Source organism: Neolamprologus multifasciatus, chromosome 12, assembly GCF_963576455.1.
Source record: "Neolamprologus multifasciatus chromosome 12, fNeoMul1.2, whole genome shotgun sequence".
In the NCBI taxonomy this organism is placed as follows: Eukaryota; Metazoa; Chordata; class Actinopteri; order Cichliformes; family Cichlidae; genus Neolamprologus; species Neolamprologus multifasciatus.
In genome coordinates this window covers 33,179,404-33,196,971 of record NC_140450.1, presented here as the reverse complement: position 1 = coordinate 33,196,971, position 17,568 = coordinate 33,179,404, and the positions used below count along the sequence as shown (strand labels likewise).

General features: G+C 38.9%; 2 protein-coding genes across 2 annotated transcripts in view; one reads left to right on the top strand and one right to left on the bottom strand.

The window, feature by feature from the left end:
* zdhhc8b (zDHHC palmitoyltransferase 8b) overlaps positions 1-17,568 on the top strand; it is a 94,960-nt gene that overhangs the window by 35,217 nt on the left and 42,175 nt on the right. The window lies entirely within an intron of this gene.
* On the bottom strand, positions 5,007-17,107 carry LOC146507360 (uncharacterized). The gene is made up of 4 exons (XM_085179321.1): positions 8,170-17,107; positions 7,852-7,988; positions 7,543-7,765; positions 5,007-7,453 (listed from the first exon to the last, which is right to left on the bottom strand). Exon 1 carries the CDS (start codon positions 16,979-16,981, stop codon positions 9,512-9,514), a length of 7,470 nt encoding a protein of 2,489 aa, XP_085035447.1. The 5' UTR covers positions 16,982-17,107; the 3' UTR covers positions 5,007-7,453; positions 7,543-7,765; positions 7,852-7,988; positions 8,170-9,511.

Genomic DNA, 17,568 nt, shown 5'->3' with positions numbered 1-17,568 from the left:
GCTCCTGCTGCTCTGACTCTCCAGCTCCTGTCTGCCACCGCTACAGCGACAAAGACCTCGACAGCCCCCCCTAAGCGGATCAGACCTTACATATCGCACCACAATTTCATTAAGGGTCACAATTCGCAGGGCTGTCATGCCATAATAAACTCCCCAGTGCAACAGGAACAGATGGTGCGACCCAGAGCATCAAGGGAGAGACATCCAGAGGAATCCCTTTAATAAGGGAAGCAGGCCGGCAGCCGGTGCTTTAGAAGATAGCGCCTGGCTTTTCATATGATGTTCGCAGGATCCTTTGGTGAGTGAGTGAAGCCAGATACACAAACTGTAAATCGTGGCGTTTCAGGAAGTCACAGGGCCACGCTTTTCATTTTCTTCCGTCCAAATTGGTTTAAATCAGTTTCAATCAGCAGGAACCGAGCCTACACATTTACATATTACATTCGTACGAAATCCTTTTCTTTTTATCCTATTACTGCTGAAAATCTGAGATTCATTTTAAAACATGTGGTTGCTATGATTTATCACCTTTATTTCTCAGGGAGTTGGATTAGTGGTCTCATGTCATCTTTTTGGTTCTTCACCCTATGAACCCTAACACACACACACACACGCACACATACGTGCAATGATCAGTTGTGATCAGCAGCGCCATGACTGACATTGCCACAGGTCACGCTGTTAGCCCAGGCTCCTCTCTCTGCCATCCGTCCTTATTATATTTTAATCAGCAGCTTAAAAAATGCTCCCTTGGAAAGAATGGATGCTCAATTGAATGCGCTTCACAGGAGGAGCTTTTTGATGGTAGAGCATAGACGTCGTAACCGTCCCCGTGACGGTTTAACGTCAGTGTCCTATATTTACGTCTGTCCAGCGGCGGCGAGTTTGCCAGCGAGCCTCACTAGGCGCTGGCGTGTGGATTGGCACTTGATGTGAAAGAACATATTGATGCTCTCTGCTTAAACGCTAACACTGGTGTAATATCAATTATGCAACTGTGCAGGGTAACGTTCAGTGTGTAAATGTGCCCAGTCATGTATCTGCCATTATGTCGTTCTGAGCTGCAAAACGCTTGCATTCAACGCAGTTCAACCCAGTTTGTTGACCTTTCTGCCCTCTGTCTGTCCCCGTCTTTGTACTCAAGTTCCCAGAGAACACTGGTGGGATTCTGCCCCACGCTGCCAGCCTGTATTTCTAAAAGGAATCATTGTGTTGTCTTGTTGCGCTCTGGTAAATCAATGGGACTCTTTGTTCCCCCTGCAGCATGTAGGACTCGGAGCCCCGGCCTGTACAGACGTCACGATTGGTGCCTGCTGTAGAGCGAGTGCGTCTGTTTTTTAGGTTTTTTTATATTCTCCGTCTTAGAACAGACAGTCACATTTCATCCGCGTCCCGGCAGATACAAGGAATGAACTATGATATTAAGATCTGCCATATTCAATCATCTCAGAGGTTTCTCCTTTGCACGTTTCCTTGCTCTGTGCATCTCCATGTGCAAGCGTGCTCATTCATAGGTAGCGTTCGTGTTTGCTAGGGCTTTCACATTTTGTTCACGTGTCAGGGCGTAAATGCTCATTTTCATGTTTTTGTGTTTGTGTCCCTCAAGGCCTGCAGCTGATCTAGATTGCCTCTCTTGCTGGATTAAAGGGGGGAAAAAAAATAATTTTTGACAATGTACAATTAAAATTCCCGCAGATGTAAAGGGGCCGCTGATGAGTTTGTTCAGAGGGAGAGAGCAGAGAGGGGTGGGAGGCGCGGAGACGAAGATGAAGGAGAAGGAAGAGGGGGTGGTGGGGGGCACTCTTTAGGGAGGTTTAGTGAAAGCACCTGCCTCAGCTCTGGGACTCGTGATGGATGGAGAAGAACAACTGAGAGGGGGGAGGTGGGGTGGGAGCAGGTTTGAGCTTGAAGTGAAGGACATTTTGTCCTGCAAATTCTTGCCTTTAGCCAGTTTGGCACGCACGCATCAATTCAGTAAAGACACAAAGGTGCTCGGGATGGGGTTAATTCATGTTAGACCCAAGCAATTGCTTTGAATCGTCCAAAGTTGATTTTTTTTTGTGCTTTCCTGAAGTTCAAAGATCCTGAAATTTGATTCAATTCTCTCATTTAAACTTCTGAACCTTGGCTACGACTCAGTTTCCCCTTTAAGTGACTTTACTTTAAATCTGCTTCTTTAGAATACGACATCAATAAATCACTGCTGCATTTTTTGATACATAACTGGCACAAAGAAGCAACCACACTGACAGCTTCTGCATAGTCTCAGCTGGATTTACATCACATCCCCAGTAAATTTGCTTTATTGCACAGCTTTCTGTTAGTGGTGACAAATGGGATTGTGGGGCAGTGCTGTTTTAACCCTCTCAGGCTCAAATTAAACTTTTTGTTGCTAATGCACAACCAAGTCCTGCAGTGGTACTTCTGAGTAAAAAAAACTCATAAAATATGTATGTGGGGTAATCAGGTTGTTCGTTTTTTAACTGTTGCAAATCGGCAACGCCTGCCTGGAGAGGGTTAAGGAGACCATTTTAAATTTTGTGATGTGTATTCATTTATTTTTTATTTTTGCCAGAAATGAGATGAGGACATCAATACCACTCTGAGGTATGTCCAATAAATAAGAAGCTATAGTGAGGCGGGGACTGCGTTTAGCCTCCTCTGTTAAGATGGATTTATAGAAGTAGCTGGTGGGCTAATGTGAGATGAGTATTGTACAGTGAGCTATTAAGTTGAAGTTTATTTGTTTGTTCTTGCTGGTCCTTCATGTTTAATGGTTCATCTCGCTGTCTAATTTTGTGTATTTCATTGTATTTTTACATTTTTAAATAAAAGTACAGAGCTGTACGCTAGCTAGAATTTTGACTTTAAGAACTCACTGATAGATTTAGAAAACAGGGTGTTGTTCACAAAGACTACACCTTGTACTTCACAGTGAAAAAAGCATGCAATTTGTTATTCCCTGTGCTGGTGTCGTTCCTGCATCACCGTAATTATGTTTGTCCAGGATCAAAACCAATATTGACCAGTGACATTCAGTTAGCGTTAGCCAAGAAGCTAGCCAAAGCTATTCAAAACCATTGTTAGCAAACCAACATGAGTAACCTAAATCTCGCTAACAGCGAGCCTAACTTATTAACATATTTTTGTTATTGTATAAATTAATAAAGTCAACATATGAATGCTTACCATTAGTTCCAGAAGAGAGTTTTGAATAAACAAAGGATTTTTTTACCCCCAGCATTGCAAAGCTATGACATCAGAACAATATGATTGGACAGTTGCAATGTTGATCCTGGACAAACATTATTATAAGGATGGTCTGTTCCCAGGCCTAGTCTGTCATAATCAGTGTTGGTCAAGTTACTTGAAAAAAGTAATCAGTAATTAATTACTGATTACTTCCCCAAAAAAGTAATCCCGTTACTTTACTGATTACTTATTTTCAAAAGTAATTAATTACTTAGTTACTTAGTTACTTAGTTACTTTTTAAAAACATGATTTACAACTTGAATAGGTGATAAAGTGATAGATCTTTCAGCCCAATTCTACTTTTTCTACATAATCCATCATACAAAATGTAATCAAATGGAAAAGTCTTTTTTTAAAACTTGTTTTGTTAGTTTTAATCTTTTAACTTTATGCATGAAGCAAAATTTTAATTATATGCACCATTCTCTGACTGGAAGAAATTAGTTTAACATTTAAACCTATTTTCTGCACATTCCAGCACATAAAATATATATATATATATATATATATATATATATATATATATATATATTGTGTTTACACTCACTCTTTCAGATGCAAGTAAAACACAGCAGAAAATAAATAAAGTCAAAGACTAGCGGTCCTTTTGCTCTATTTTCACCTGTAAAGCAGGAGTAGAGTAGGCGGAGGTTTATCCTGGTGCAGGTGTGCTGCAGCGGTCAGTGGAAGGATACCGCAGTTTCTCTGTGAGTTTCTCATTACGACGTAGCTACCCGGTGCTTGCTTGGAAGTTTAGGGTTTTTTTCGCTGTAAAAAGAAGTTTTCTTCCCACGCACAACGGACACTAATGTTTTTGTCACTTTTTACGGAATCAAACTCAAAGTAAGGTCAGTACTTCCACGCTTTAAACGCTGCACGCTCATACTCTCTCCCGCACTCGATATATGATCCATTGTTGATCTGCACACAGCTGTTGTCATGAACGTCACACTCGCTTACGTCACTGTCATGAGACATTCTCGCAAGAAAATCACGGTTTTAGTAACGCAGTAACGCAGCGTTCCTACGGGAAAGTAACGGTAATCTAATTACCGTTTTTGCAATAGTAATCCCTTACTTTACTCGTTACTTATAAAAAGTAATCGGATTACAGTAACGCGTTATAAGTAACGCGTTGCTGCCCATCTCTGGTCATAATATATATAAGGCATGTGGGCAGCCTGAGAGAAAAGACTATTATAAAGCCTTCTGCCACACAGCGCCAGTTAGATACAGACGTTTTACGCTACACACAAGGACGTGTGCACTCTGGTGTAAGTGGGGAAAAAGCTTGTCTACAGTTTGTGAATGCTGTGAAGCTGCAGTGTTTTTCTTTAGCAGGTTTCCTGTGCTGTATAATATACTCTTTATAAAGAGAGCAAGGTAGTGAAGACACGTCAGTCATCCTTATTTACCGTCTGTCTGCTGTACTGAAACTCCAGAACAGTTCTGGGATGCTCTCATGTGTTATTAAAACTTGCTTTTTTTTTCAAGCATTGGCAAAAATAATCACTGAGATATTTTCTGAGCTACTTCAAACCTTATGTAAACATTTAGTTGTAATATCATCTTCTTAATGTGCAGGAAAAGTGTTTGTCAGTACTGTTTAATGGCACTGGCTCATGTTGCAATGTAAGATAGTATTTTGGACTAAAATATATTCTGATGCAGTTTATTTTTTCACATCTGTCAGCTCTTTTATTGAAATGGAAAGTACTGCATTATAAGCTGCATATGGACTGGATGGATCACTTAGGATTAAAAAAATAACTAGAAAAATTTGCATTTCCTGCGAAAATGCAGTGTGGATGCTGTATAGCTGAAGCTGTCTGCTGAAAATAGTTGAAAATAGCTGAAGAAGCTGAAGAAATCAAAGTCAGTGTTTAAAAAGTTGTTGAAATTTTAATAATTTTGCAGGACAACATCAAGTTAACAAAAATGTAATAACTTAGCAGAAATGCAATAACTAATAAACATAACAATTCAGCAGAAATGTTGTAGTTTACCAGAAGCCACAACTTAGCAGAAATGTAATAATTTAGAATAACATAACTTAACATAACATAACAAACAAAAGTAGTGTAACCTAGCAGAAATAATATAATTTAGTAGAAAATTAAAAACTTAGCAGAAATGTAATAATTTAGAATAACATAACTTAACATAACATAACATAACAAACAAAAGTAGTGTAACCTAGCAGAAATAATATAATTTAGTAGAAAATTAAAAACTTGGCAGAAATATTACAACTTATCAGAACTGCTATAATTTTGCAGAAATGTAATAATTAGGCAAAACTGTCAACAGATAACAACTGAAAAGGCTGAAGTAACCTCAAAGTTACTTGTTTAACTGTGAAAAATTACCAGAAACATTAGAAAAGGAAGAAAATCACCCAGCAGATAAACTGATGTGGAACAAAACCAAGGTAAAATTGCAGAGTTTACACAGCTGGTGAAATCTAAAAATGGCAAAAAAAAACAAACAAACAAAACAAAAACAAAACCCACACAAACAACATTTAGGTAATACAAGATGCTGCGGTCAGAGGTAAAAATGCCAAAAAGTTGCAGAAAGTTTAGAAAGTAGAAAACCAGTAGTAGAAAAGTAGAACATTCAAATATTTTTAGAAACATATGATACAAACTATTTACTCAGTTGTTTCCAATGATTACAATAATGGCATCCAGAAATAAAAATCCCATTTGGGACAAACAGAATAATATTAATAGAAAACGCAAATCAAATGAATCTAACATCTATACAAACAATTGAAGCATCTGTCGGAATAGTGAACACATCCTTGTTTGCCATGTTTATGTTTATGGCCCTAAGATGCGCAGACACATGATAGGCTATTAACTGCAAAACAATATACACATATATAAACAGCAAGCGAAGGACAAAAATACATCCTCTGATTTGCTGGAGTTTTGTGTAAATATAATTTGGCAAGGATAAACAACATGTTTCAATGCCACATTAAAATTTTCATAAGCTTCATTTTTTCAATTAGTTTACAGGTTCCTGATTTGATGATAAATCTGTACCGAAATGAAGTCCACATTGTGATATATTTGAGGTGTGGAGAGTCACACAGCTGAACAATCAATGTGCATATTTAAAGAAACAGGAATCAAATAAAGAACATTGTTGTGGAATAAATTACACTGAAAAATAATCACTGCTTTGCGTTAGAGAGTGACTTATGATGAGGTATTAATTGGGTTAACTTTACCTCTAACAGCTTTTCACATAGTGCTGTGACCAGGGTGAAATCTATCATAAAGTAACTGTAAACAGTAGAACCATTAGCATGAATGTTATGGTTCTATCCTGATCAAAACTCAAGTCAGCTGTGTGACCTGATATAAAATGATAAAGAGGAACACATATAAATGACCTTTATGAACTTTTCAAAATGACTTTATATGCCTGACCCATTATCTATATATATTAGAGCAGATGTGGAAAACCACTGTTATACCTACTCTATACTAATGTAGTTACTGACACCCCATACTAAGGCAGGATTCATACAAACACACATTATTTATTCTCTTAAACACTTTCTTTTTTCACATTTTGAGATTGTGTAATCTCTATAAAGAATACGTGTAATGGTTCAATAGATATAGTTATTTAAATGTCCATAATAATCACATGATCATTTTTGTACATCCTACAATTCAAGATTTAGAGCTGTGTGTTTGTATGAATTCAGCTTGCTATACTTATAGACTTAGATATATTAATCCACTATTTTTTGGGTAAATAGATTGGGTTTGTCCTACAAAATAATTATTCAACAATAAAAAAATAAATAAATAAAAAAAAACATCTGCACATTAATCCAGAGTTCAGTTTCATATGTCTGATATTGTTTGTTAAATCTGGTGACACAAACACAGTCAAAAATCCATTGCTAGCGTGACATGTGGTCCTTTTTGCCTTTGGCCAATGATATGCTGGTTACTTGGACCAGTTTAGTATTTGATGTCACAGAGGAATGTTAACCATAAATCCAAAAGACAAAACTGAAAAAAAAATGTTAATTGCAAACATGTTTTTGCTTAGTAAAAGGATTGAAATTACATGGAAACTGTCACCTTAAAGCCTCATTGTAAATATCATCACAAACAGATGTTTTCCACACAGTTAACAAAGCTCCACCACATCCGATCACTGCATATAAATCTAAAAGAAAACAATTTTTTTTTTAAAACAATAAAATTAACAAAAGGGAAGACTTTTGATTTAATAACTAAGCTTAAAATAAGTGTTACCTTTGAATATTTGTGGGAAAAATCTGGTGCTACCCCAAGAATACAAAGCCACACTGGAAATGATGACAGGCTTCCAGCCCTATGTCTTCCTGGAGTGAGGTGCCTGATCAGTAGAAGTGAGTTCACAGAAGTCGGTGTCTGTAAGAGTGGCCAAACACTTATACTCTGTCCACTTTTGTAGAGTCTAAGAAGCTGGAATGCAGGCACACTGTACGAGCTTGTTCTAAAAAATACAGAAAAAGGAACATTTTATTTGTGTTAAGGCTTAAAAACTACAAATAAGTTATACAATGAACAATGTTGAAATACCTTATGGGTGCTGCAGGCCACATAACCAGAATCCAGAGCAATCTCACACTCACATGATGGTGAGGAAAGACATTAGCTCTGCAATGAGGTTTGAATGTCTCAGTTGGGACACTGAAGAACTAAAAAGACAGCAGTACCTGCACAGAGAGACAGAGTAGAAAAAGCATAGATTTGTAATCCATAATGTGAATTAAAACTCAAAAAGTGTCAACAAGTATAATCATTTGAGTGTGGAATTATTTATGCAATAAACAGGATTTAAATTAATTAATTGAATTAAAAACACTGACATTTTTTATCAAAGATAAAGAATCATACCTCTCTCTGCTCTGAGGATCACTGAGCATCTCTGACAGGAAATACAGTTTCCTCAGTATGAGTCATCATTGATGGTCTCAGAGGTGTGTAGTGTGGCAGCATGATGATGGTCTCCAGATCAGGCAGGAGGTCAGGTGATGGGTGTGTCATCTTCTCCATTGAAGACACACTGGTATGGCAGTTCATAAAACAGCAGTCTCCTTGTGGCATGTAGTTATCTGTGCAGTCCAGCACTGATGGATCAGGTTTGGCTCAGCAGTTCATGAAGATGGTGTTAAGATGTTGTTGTTTCAGCTGAGGATGGTGAAGTTTGAAGGTTTTCCCACAAAGGAAACAGGACTGTGTGTGCCCTGTCTGAAAAAAATACATCTACAAAACATAAAGTGCTTTTAACACCACCCACCCTCCCCACCCACCCATCTCAGCCCCCAAGTGTCTATGTAATGCTGGTATGGGGTGTCAGTTACTAAATCTAATTAGTGCGTCAGAAAGCGGGGGCTACACCTAAAGCCCACACTTTCTGATGTCTTTGTTTATTAGCAGCTTTTTCCAGCTGCTCAGAGAATTCTGACTTGGCCTTTATCCACCCAAACCCAAACCCACCCGGATAAAGGCCAAGTCAGAAAATGGATGCAGAAACTTTCCATTTACTTCTAAATCAGTTTTTATACATATTCTGTAAGCTGTAAAAATGTTTTTCTCTACATAATGTATCATCATAGACATCTCTGGTAGCCTAAAGATAGTTTAAAACTTTTAAAAAATTTTTACCTGTAAAACATGATAAGCAAAACCTCATTCATCCCAAAAACATTTGATTCTACAAAATTTAGTATAATCAAGAAAATATAATTGTCTGTATTTATTCATGTGACCCATAATAAATACTTGCATTTATCTGGGATTTATTTATTTACTATTTCATATTTGAAAGCCCTTGGAGGGGAAGATCTTGTTTGTTGAAATACAAACGTCAAAGTAAAAAAAGTATTAAAAAAGGAGATGACAATTAACATCCATGAAAAAATGCATTAGTAGATTTAGTCATTTAAAACATGAGAATAAAAAATAAATTATGTCCGTTTAATACTTTTTGCAGCATATTTCAGATCTGAGGTGCATGATAACAGAAAGCAGATCTCCCGGCTCTGCATGAAGTACAGCCATGATTTGTTGAAATGATTAATAACATTGCAATAAGAAAGGGTCTTCTTACAGACAGAGTTGGGAAGACGATATGAAGAAATATGAATTTTCAACGAAAAATCTTTTTCATGCTCTACAATCAGTAAACTCTGTAACAAACATGATCTGTAATTGTTTCAAAACTCACCAGATGACTTCATGATTGGCTCGAGGACAGGACACAAAATACAGGGTTGTGGTAACTGTAATATGATCTCAGAACACCTGAATGGAGGCTTTTCTGTGGCTGAGAAATAAAAATGAGGTCAAGCAGGGTGTTCTTGTCTGTAGTGGCAGAAGTGATCAGCTGTGAATACCCTCTCGACTGAAACTGCTCCAGAATCTGTTTTCTTCCACTCTGCAACTGGTTTTCATTAAAATCTCCACACACAATTATTGGGTGACAGTCCATTATTTCAAGTGAATCTAAAAGACTTACCAGGTTTTGCATGAACGGTGTCAAACTGTAGTCTGGGGGTCTGTACACAACCGCAATGAGCGCAGGGAATGGAGCCTGAACCTTCAACACTAAAAACTCAAGATCAGTGACATTATGCAGATACTGTTTTACCTGAACCTGAAAATGATTCCTCACATACACAACAACTCCACCACCACTTCTGCTGGCCATGTGAGGAAAGTTTGTGTAGGACACATGTCTGTTGCGTTTGAACATGGTGTAGCCGTCCAAATGAAGACTATCTGCAACAAAGGAGCCTTGGAGGTGAGACTCTGTGAGACACAAAACATCTGCTAAACACATTTCATGATGACTCTTGATGTCACTGATGTGAGATGGCAAACCCTCTGTATTGTGATGGATCAGTGTAAGAGTGTCAGGTCTGCTGGCTGTTTCTCTGACCTGAAGAAGAGGCATCATTTCCTCAACTCTGGCTTGTCTCATGGTTTGGAGCGCTGCAGTTACCTCAGGATTGGAGTAAATCTTTTTCTCATCCAAGTCCTGTAAATAGAGTCCACTGAGAGACGTCACCCTGCTGAGAGCAACATAAGCCATACCTGGTTCAAAAATGTTCTTCATTGAAACTACAGCTGTCTGTGTTGTAAGACCCTGGGTTTTGTGAATTGTGCAGGCGAATGCTAGCTTTACAGGAAACTGTCTGCGTACCGCTCCTTTAAACTTCAGACTCTCCTCTGCTCTCTCAATGTAAACCAGATCATCAGATGCTGCATTAGCACTGCGGTTGCTTCTTACAGACTGCCGGTTGTCCATTCTGAGCCCCAGTTTAATTATTTGTCCATCATTTTCAGATCTCACCACCTTTATCAGTATACCAAAAGCACCGTTGACCAAACCGTTTAGTGTGTCCAAGTTTCTGGTCAGCATCACTCGAGCTCCTTCAGCAACGTTCAGAGTGTCAGGTAAATCATTTCGCCCACCTGTAAATGGTTTGTCTCTTCGTGCCATTCTGCCTGTACGTTTATCCTTCTGGAAATCGTCTGCAGTGATGATTATGATGTTTGAATGAAGCTTCTTCAGGGTATCTGTGTTATGGGATTCCACATTCTTGTTGGTGGCATAGATGTGTAAGACCTCAGTTGGACATTCTTCTGGTGCAGTCACAGCCTGTGACAACAAATCTCTGTCGCACTGAGAAAGCTCATCTGTCTTTTCTTTGACTCTAATCCTGTTCAACATCTCTGCAAAGGCCACATCATCTTTCTGACGCATGATCTCGGTTAGAGTGATCATCTGAAAATGTTCCTGCCATAGGTCAATCTGTTCTGGATCATAAACACAGAGAGGTTTAGACTGTCGCACTGGTGGCAGCTGGTAAAAATCTCCAACAGCTAAAACTGACATTCCACCAAAAGGTCTCTGAGTGCCTTTGATTTGTTTCAGTCTTGCATCCACATAAGCAAAAAGGGGTTTTGAAACCATCGAAATCTCATCAATAACAATAATTTCAGCATTCATCAGCTCAGATCTGACTTCATCCAGTTGGTTACCAAGTCCTTGAATGGGTGGTTTCAGACTCCTGGGTAGTTTGAGTAGGGAATGTAATGTAGAGCCATTGATAGAAAAAGCTGCTGTCCCAGTAAATGAAGTCAGTAAAACAGTTGGATTTGATATGTCAGCTTCTTCTGCATTAGCAGGCAGTCTGCTCAGGATCTTTGATGCTTCAGAGTGAATACATTTAATCAGATGTGACTTTCCAGTCCCTGCACCACCGTTGATATAGAAGAAAAATGGATCTGGGTTCAAACCACAAACTCGCTGAATACACCAGTCTCTTATGGCATAGAACACGCAGGCCTGCTTCTGGTTCAGATTCTGATACATTACACGTACCACGGCTGGATCGACTGCAGGTTGTTCTCTGATGGCTCTGATCTCTGTTACAGCATCAGACTGACGACTGTAGTCGGGAACATTCTCCTGTTCGTTCTCATCATCATCATGTCTCTCAGGAAGATTCTCATCACATTGCAGCCTCACAACTTCAGATTCAGGAGCCAGATTACACCATTCATCGATCACAACATCCCTATTTTGTTCAAACTCTTCCAGTGCACTCTCAATATCCTCAGAGTTCTTCTCATACTTGTCTTTATTTCTTTTCACAACCCTTTTCACAGACTCACTGTGGTCTGAACATGGAAGTCGCACAAAACCCGAGTTGTAGAAGGACTGATAGGTTTGGAACCCTTGTGGTTTCAGTTCCTGCTCTGATCTGTGTGGAAGGTAAAGTCTCAACAGTCGTCCATAATATTGCTCAGGATCTTTTTCCTGTGAACAGTGGTAATACCTGATTATAGCTGGTTTATCATTCTTTCGCCTTTGTACAAATCCAAGCTGGTTTAGAAGAGGAAGCACATCTTTTCCTTCATTTGGACCACTCACCAACCTGCACAGCGCAGCAAAATCAGCCAGCGACATTTCCTCATATTCTGGTGTCTCAGGTCTGCATTTGTATTTATCACTCAAACTTGTCATCCAAATATTACAACTGTCATGTGTTGTGGTTTCCAGATAGCTCATGGGGCGACTCATTTTTACTGGGTTATCATCTGTTGGTACAAATACAACACTGCGGGAACATTTTTTCATTTTTAGGCCACAGACTCGAGTCACACACTCCTGTGCGCTGATTTCTCTCTTTTTTGAGTAAGCCTGCATCACAGCTCTCATTTCATCACATTCATTGACCGTGTTCTTATCAGAGTTATCAAGAACTGTCTTCAGGTATTCAGAGAGGCCAGATTCTTTCTTCGTTATATATTTACAGAGGTATTCTATACATGAATAGGCATTCAAAATTAATGAGACATCTATATTTGCGTTCCAGGCTTCAAGCAGGTGAGGGTTGTAATTGTTGATCCAACAGTCCTTTGGGTCACGTTTCAGAATCAGAGCTGTTTTCTTGTTTATGTCCTGCAGACATTGTTCATACTCATTCATTGTCAAGTTGCATCGTGACAGAATCTGCTCTATGGTGAGCGAAGCAGCTTCAGGTTCCTTCAGCAGGTTCATCAAAGGTCTGAGTTTGGCTTTTGCAGCTTCAGTGTTTGAATCCTCATCCTTTCTCACAATCATTGTTCTTGTGGCTGGTGGTTTTGGAAACCCAAATCTACAACCAGAGTTCACACTCTTAAAGCATGTTTTTGTGTGGTTTTTGCTGTGCTTTTGTAGTTCAGTGACTTTTTTGTGCAGTTCAGGTTGTTTTTCTGGATCAGGGAGTTGAGCTGAGATGTATCTGTCCACAAAGTCACAGACAGTTTGGTCATCGTCCACATCTACTTCTACCTTTTCTTGAATCCACAGCAACATGTGTATATGCGGACTACCTGTGTGCTGGAACTCTACTCTGTAAAAGTAATCAATGATTTCACCAAGGGGCTGTGCAGGAGAAAAAAGCAAATCTCTGAACAAAGCCTCAACACGTTTATCAAACATTCGCATGGTGGTTACTGGATTTGATCTTAGGATTTCACACTTTTCTGACCAGTCCAGGGTTTCAAAATCAACCTCTTCACCTTGCTGTCTCTTTATTGCTTGAATCACTTCAGGCCATCTCATCTCAGCAGCAGAGAAAGTGACAAAGAACTGAGGTGTTCCTATTTGACGAACCATACTGAATAAATCTTTGGTAGTTTTCTGCCAGTAAGCTGGGGTTCCTCTGAGTGGCTGCATAAATCTGATTGCATCTTTATTTCTTACCAGCTTCTCTACTTCTGTCTTACTTTGTAACATTCCTGATGTGATTTTGCGTCCATCTTTGGTCATAGTTTTACCTTTCCTTAGCTGTATTGTCATGCTGGAATTAGCCAAATGTATTTCAGTGACAAACTGTGAGAAAAACAGGTAATTTGTGTCTTTAGCAAATCTTGCGTCAATGTTGAAAAGCCTTGACTTGAAGTAAGCACTTGGTGTGAGTTTAAGAAGTCTCTTTTCATCCAGTGTACTCTGACCAGTAGGAAACTGCACAGGAAATGCCATCGCTTCCAAATGAGGAGTTCTGAAAAAGCTAACAGGATTGTTTCTTTCTGCAGGAGCCACACAATATGTGTTATCAGTGAAACAGAGAATCTCTTCTGAAATGTCAACAGGCTGCAGACAACTTTCTAGAGCAAAACCTCCATTGTTCAAATCACTTTCTGGTTCATCTGGATTTTGTTCCTCTGGTTGTTCATCACAGGATGCCATATTAATAGCTTGTTCACTTTCAGACTCACTTTCGCACAAAAGGGCATCTTTTTCATAGTTGTCAATTTCCATTAGATCTGCTTCATCATAATCATCACTTCCCATGCTGGCTTCATCACTGCTGTCATCATCAGGTAACGTTGGATCACAAAGCAATGCATCATCTCTGATAACAACATCTGTGTACTGTGGGTGAATCTGTTTGAGTTTACGCAGAGCTTCAATGAGTTTAGACCAGGTGACAGTCTGGAACAGCTGATGGCCTTTGTAGCACAGTCGTCTTTTCAGCTTGATCCTCATTATCTGTGATTGGCTTCTGAGTCTGGGTAAACAGTCAACTGTTTGTTGGACTTCAGATGGTACACACACCACATTACCACGTATGAGTCTTTGTCTGCCCTTTGGAAGTGGAATAATCTTAGCAAATGGGATGCATTTGGCAATCAGATGTCTCTCCAGAATGTTGAGATCACACAGTTCAGCTGGAATATCCTGCAGTTCTAAACCATTGACAGCGGCAAGCCTTGGCATGCGTCCTCTTTTGAGGTAGCTGTGACACGTGTGACAGATATACTCCTTTTTTCTCTCAACAGGAAAGCTGCAGTGATCATTACATGCTTCATCACACACATGAACAAATTTACCAGTTAGACACTGTTGAGCTACAGTTTGGTGTTTTGAGTAATTTTCTCTTTTGCAGATTTTCACCTGATTAGGAAAAGAAGCTTTTAGACAAACAGTACAAACATGAGATGGTGCTGACTTAATGTTTGATCTGAAACGAGATATGGCCTCATTCATTATACTGTTATCTGGATGATACTGTAAACTTTCAGCTTGTTGATGTATCTGGCGATATTTTTTTTTTATGTTCATTGCACATCTGATATTATGCATCTGTCTAAAAGAAAAACTGTTCCAATATTTTACTCTCATTCGTTCTCTCATATTGTCCTTGTGTTGTTGCTGAAATTGGCTCTCTTCTCCATAACGCTTAGTGATGTAACGTTGTTTTTTCTGTCTAAATTCTACACTTTCTTTATATACATTATATACATATGACCTCATGTAAGCTTTATGTTTCTCTCTGAATCCAGCACAAGTTCTGTAATTTCTTCTTATACGTTCCTTCTGCTGTTCTTTGAACATAGGAGATTGTCTATAAGATTCTTTATATGTTTTTCTCATACGTTCCTTCTGCTTTTCTCGAAAAATGGGAGATTCTCTATATGTTCTTGTTATACGTTCCTTCTGCTTTTCTCGGAAAATGGGAGATTCTCTATATGTTCTTGTTATACGTTCCTTCTGCTTTTCTCGGAAAATGGGAGATTCTCTATATGTTCTTGTTATACGTTCCTTCTGCTTTTCTCGGAAAATGGGAGATTCTCTATATGTTCTTGTTATACGTTCCTTCTGCTTTTCTCTGAATGAAGAATCTTCTTTATACATCCTTATGACACGTTCTCTTTTTCTCTCTCTAATTTTAGCACTATCTCTATAGATTTTTCTAGAATGTTCTCTCTGTTTCTCTCTGTATGTAGCATTGAGTTTATACAGATTATTTTTGTACACACTCTTTTTCTTACTGTGATCAGAATCATGAGACTTTCTACTAGAATCTTTTTTCTTTGCCTTAAAGCTTTCATCAAAAGTGTACATCTGTCTTTCTTTCTTTTTCTCATTTTCCTTTCTCTGTGGTAGTTTTTCTTGGACCAATAGTCGTCTCCTAATCTTTCTCCTTTGCTGTTTAGTATGCTTCAACAGTTTATGTGAGAGTTCCTCTGTTGTCTTAGTTAAACAGGAAGCAGTGTTTAAATCATTCTGAGGAACAGAATCTTTTGTTACCTGAGTGTCTCTTACAGAAGATGCAGAGGTTTCTATTTCCAAATAATCAGAAGGAAGATTGTTCAGCTCAGCAGCTGGCTCATTTGAATAATCCACTCTTTCAAATTCAGGTTCATTTAAAGCTGGTGCTGGAACAGTTGAAGCTGTTTGTCTGTTTTCATCAGCATTTCTTTGGTCAGCAACGTTTTCACTGTGGAACTCAACAGGCTGTAGCTCATAAGTGCAGGTTGGTGCGATGCTAAACATTCGGTACAAATGTTTGATCCTGTCAATCATGTCATTAAGACGTGTGAATTTTAACATTACTGCAGTTCCACCACTTACACTTAGTGACAATGGCATTCCTGTAGACTTACGTGGGTGAGGGTCAAAGTATGCGTATTCACCTGAAGTCAGCCTGCAAACTGCAATGACTGTTCCTCCCATGACTAGCAAAGCGTAGCGAAACTCTGAAGCCAAACACTGTAGTCCCTGTTCAAGACTCGGAAGATGATCTGTACCATCAAATGTGCCATAACGAGCAAACTGAGACATGTCCACTTGATACTCTTGTCTGCGGCTGGTGACCACTGTGGGAAGCTCATCACAGGCTAGAAACACGCTGTTCACAAACCTCTTTCTGGCGTCTGAATACACGACATGGCCTTTGTCCAACACACGGTTAAGATCTGCTCTGGTAATGAATTCATCCTCGTGTAAGAATGACAGGAAAACCAAACTGTTCGCCATGCATTGCTGATTCCGGTACTTTCCATATCTAGGAGAAGCCTGGCTTCGGGATGCACAGATGTTACTCACTGGTGGACGACTTTCACTGTTTGTAACCTGTACATGAGATGGTCCTGGAGCTTCTCCATCATGCTGCGTTTGCACAGTTACCTGGGGTTCAGTCTGGATTATCTGCTGTACTTTAGCATTTGGCACAGATGATGAGCAAACACCTCTCTTTACCACATCTGCATAAGACACTGCGGCTGTCTGAACGCTGCTCTGCACTTCTGGACTGGGAATAGTTGTAACAGACACCTCTACCTGCTCACCGGTCTGAGAAACATTTACCTGTTCCTTTTGCCATCTAAGCTTCTGGGACTGTGACCTTTGACCTTTCCTTGGCATTTTGTGCAAGTACAAACTGGCCCTTATATGTATTTATACACAAATGTAAACAAAATTCAACCAGTAAACACTGAAAAACGAATGACTCCTCAAGTTTCTATCAAATGGAGAAATGTAAAAAATATACAAATGGTAGTGTGTTCTTATAACTATGTAATTAATGTAAAAGACTGACTTAAATTCAAACTCAATATAAAGGTTAGTGAAAGTTCTTTAAAAACAGTTTTATTGTAGCTTTTTCAAAAACTGTATATTATTACTTCTATTTTTTTTAACCAGACTGGTTAATAAATAGGTCTATACTTCTGTAAAGTAATATGCAGAATAAATCTCAACAATCAACAGGCTATAATAAAACTCTTAGCTTTGAAGTAGACTTTGTGTAAATCTTTCAGATATCTAAAATTTAAAGCAAATATAAGGAGCTGTGATGGTGTGGTGATCAGATGACAGGCGATGAGGATTCTTCAGCTGGATGTTCTGCAGCAGTCAGGAAACAGGAAGTCTGGGTTCTCAGGGCAGCCTCTAGATGACAATTGTAACTGAATACTTACACTGAGTGACAAAAAAAGGGTTTGTCCTTAAAT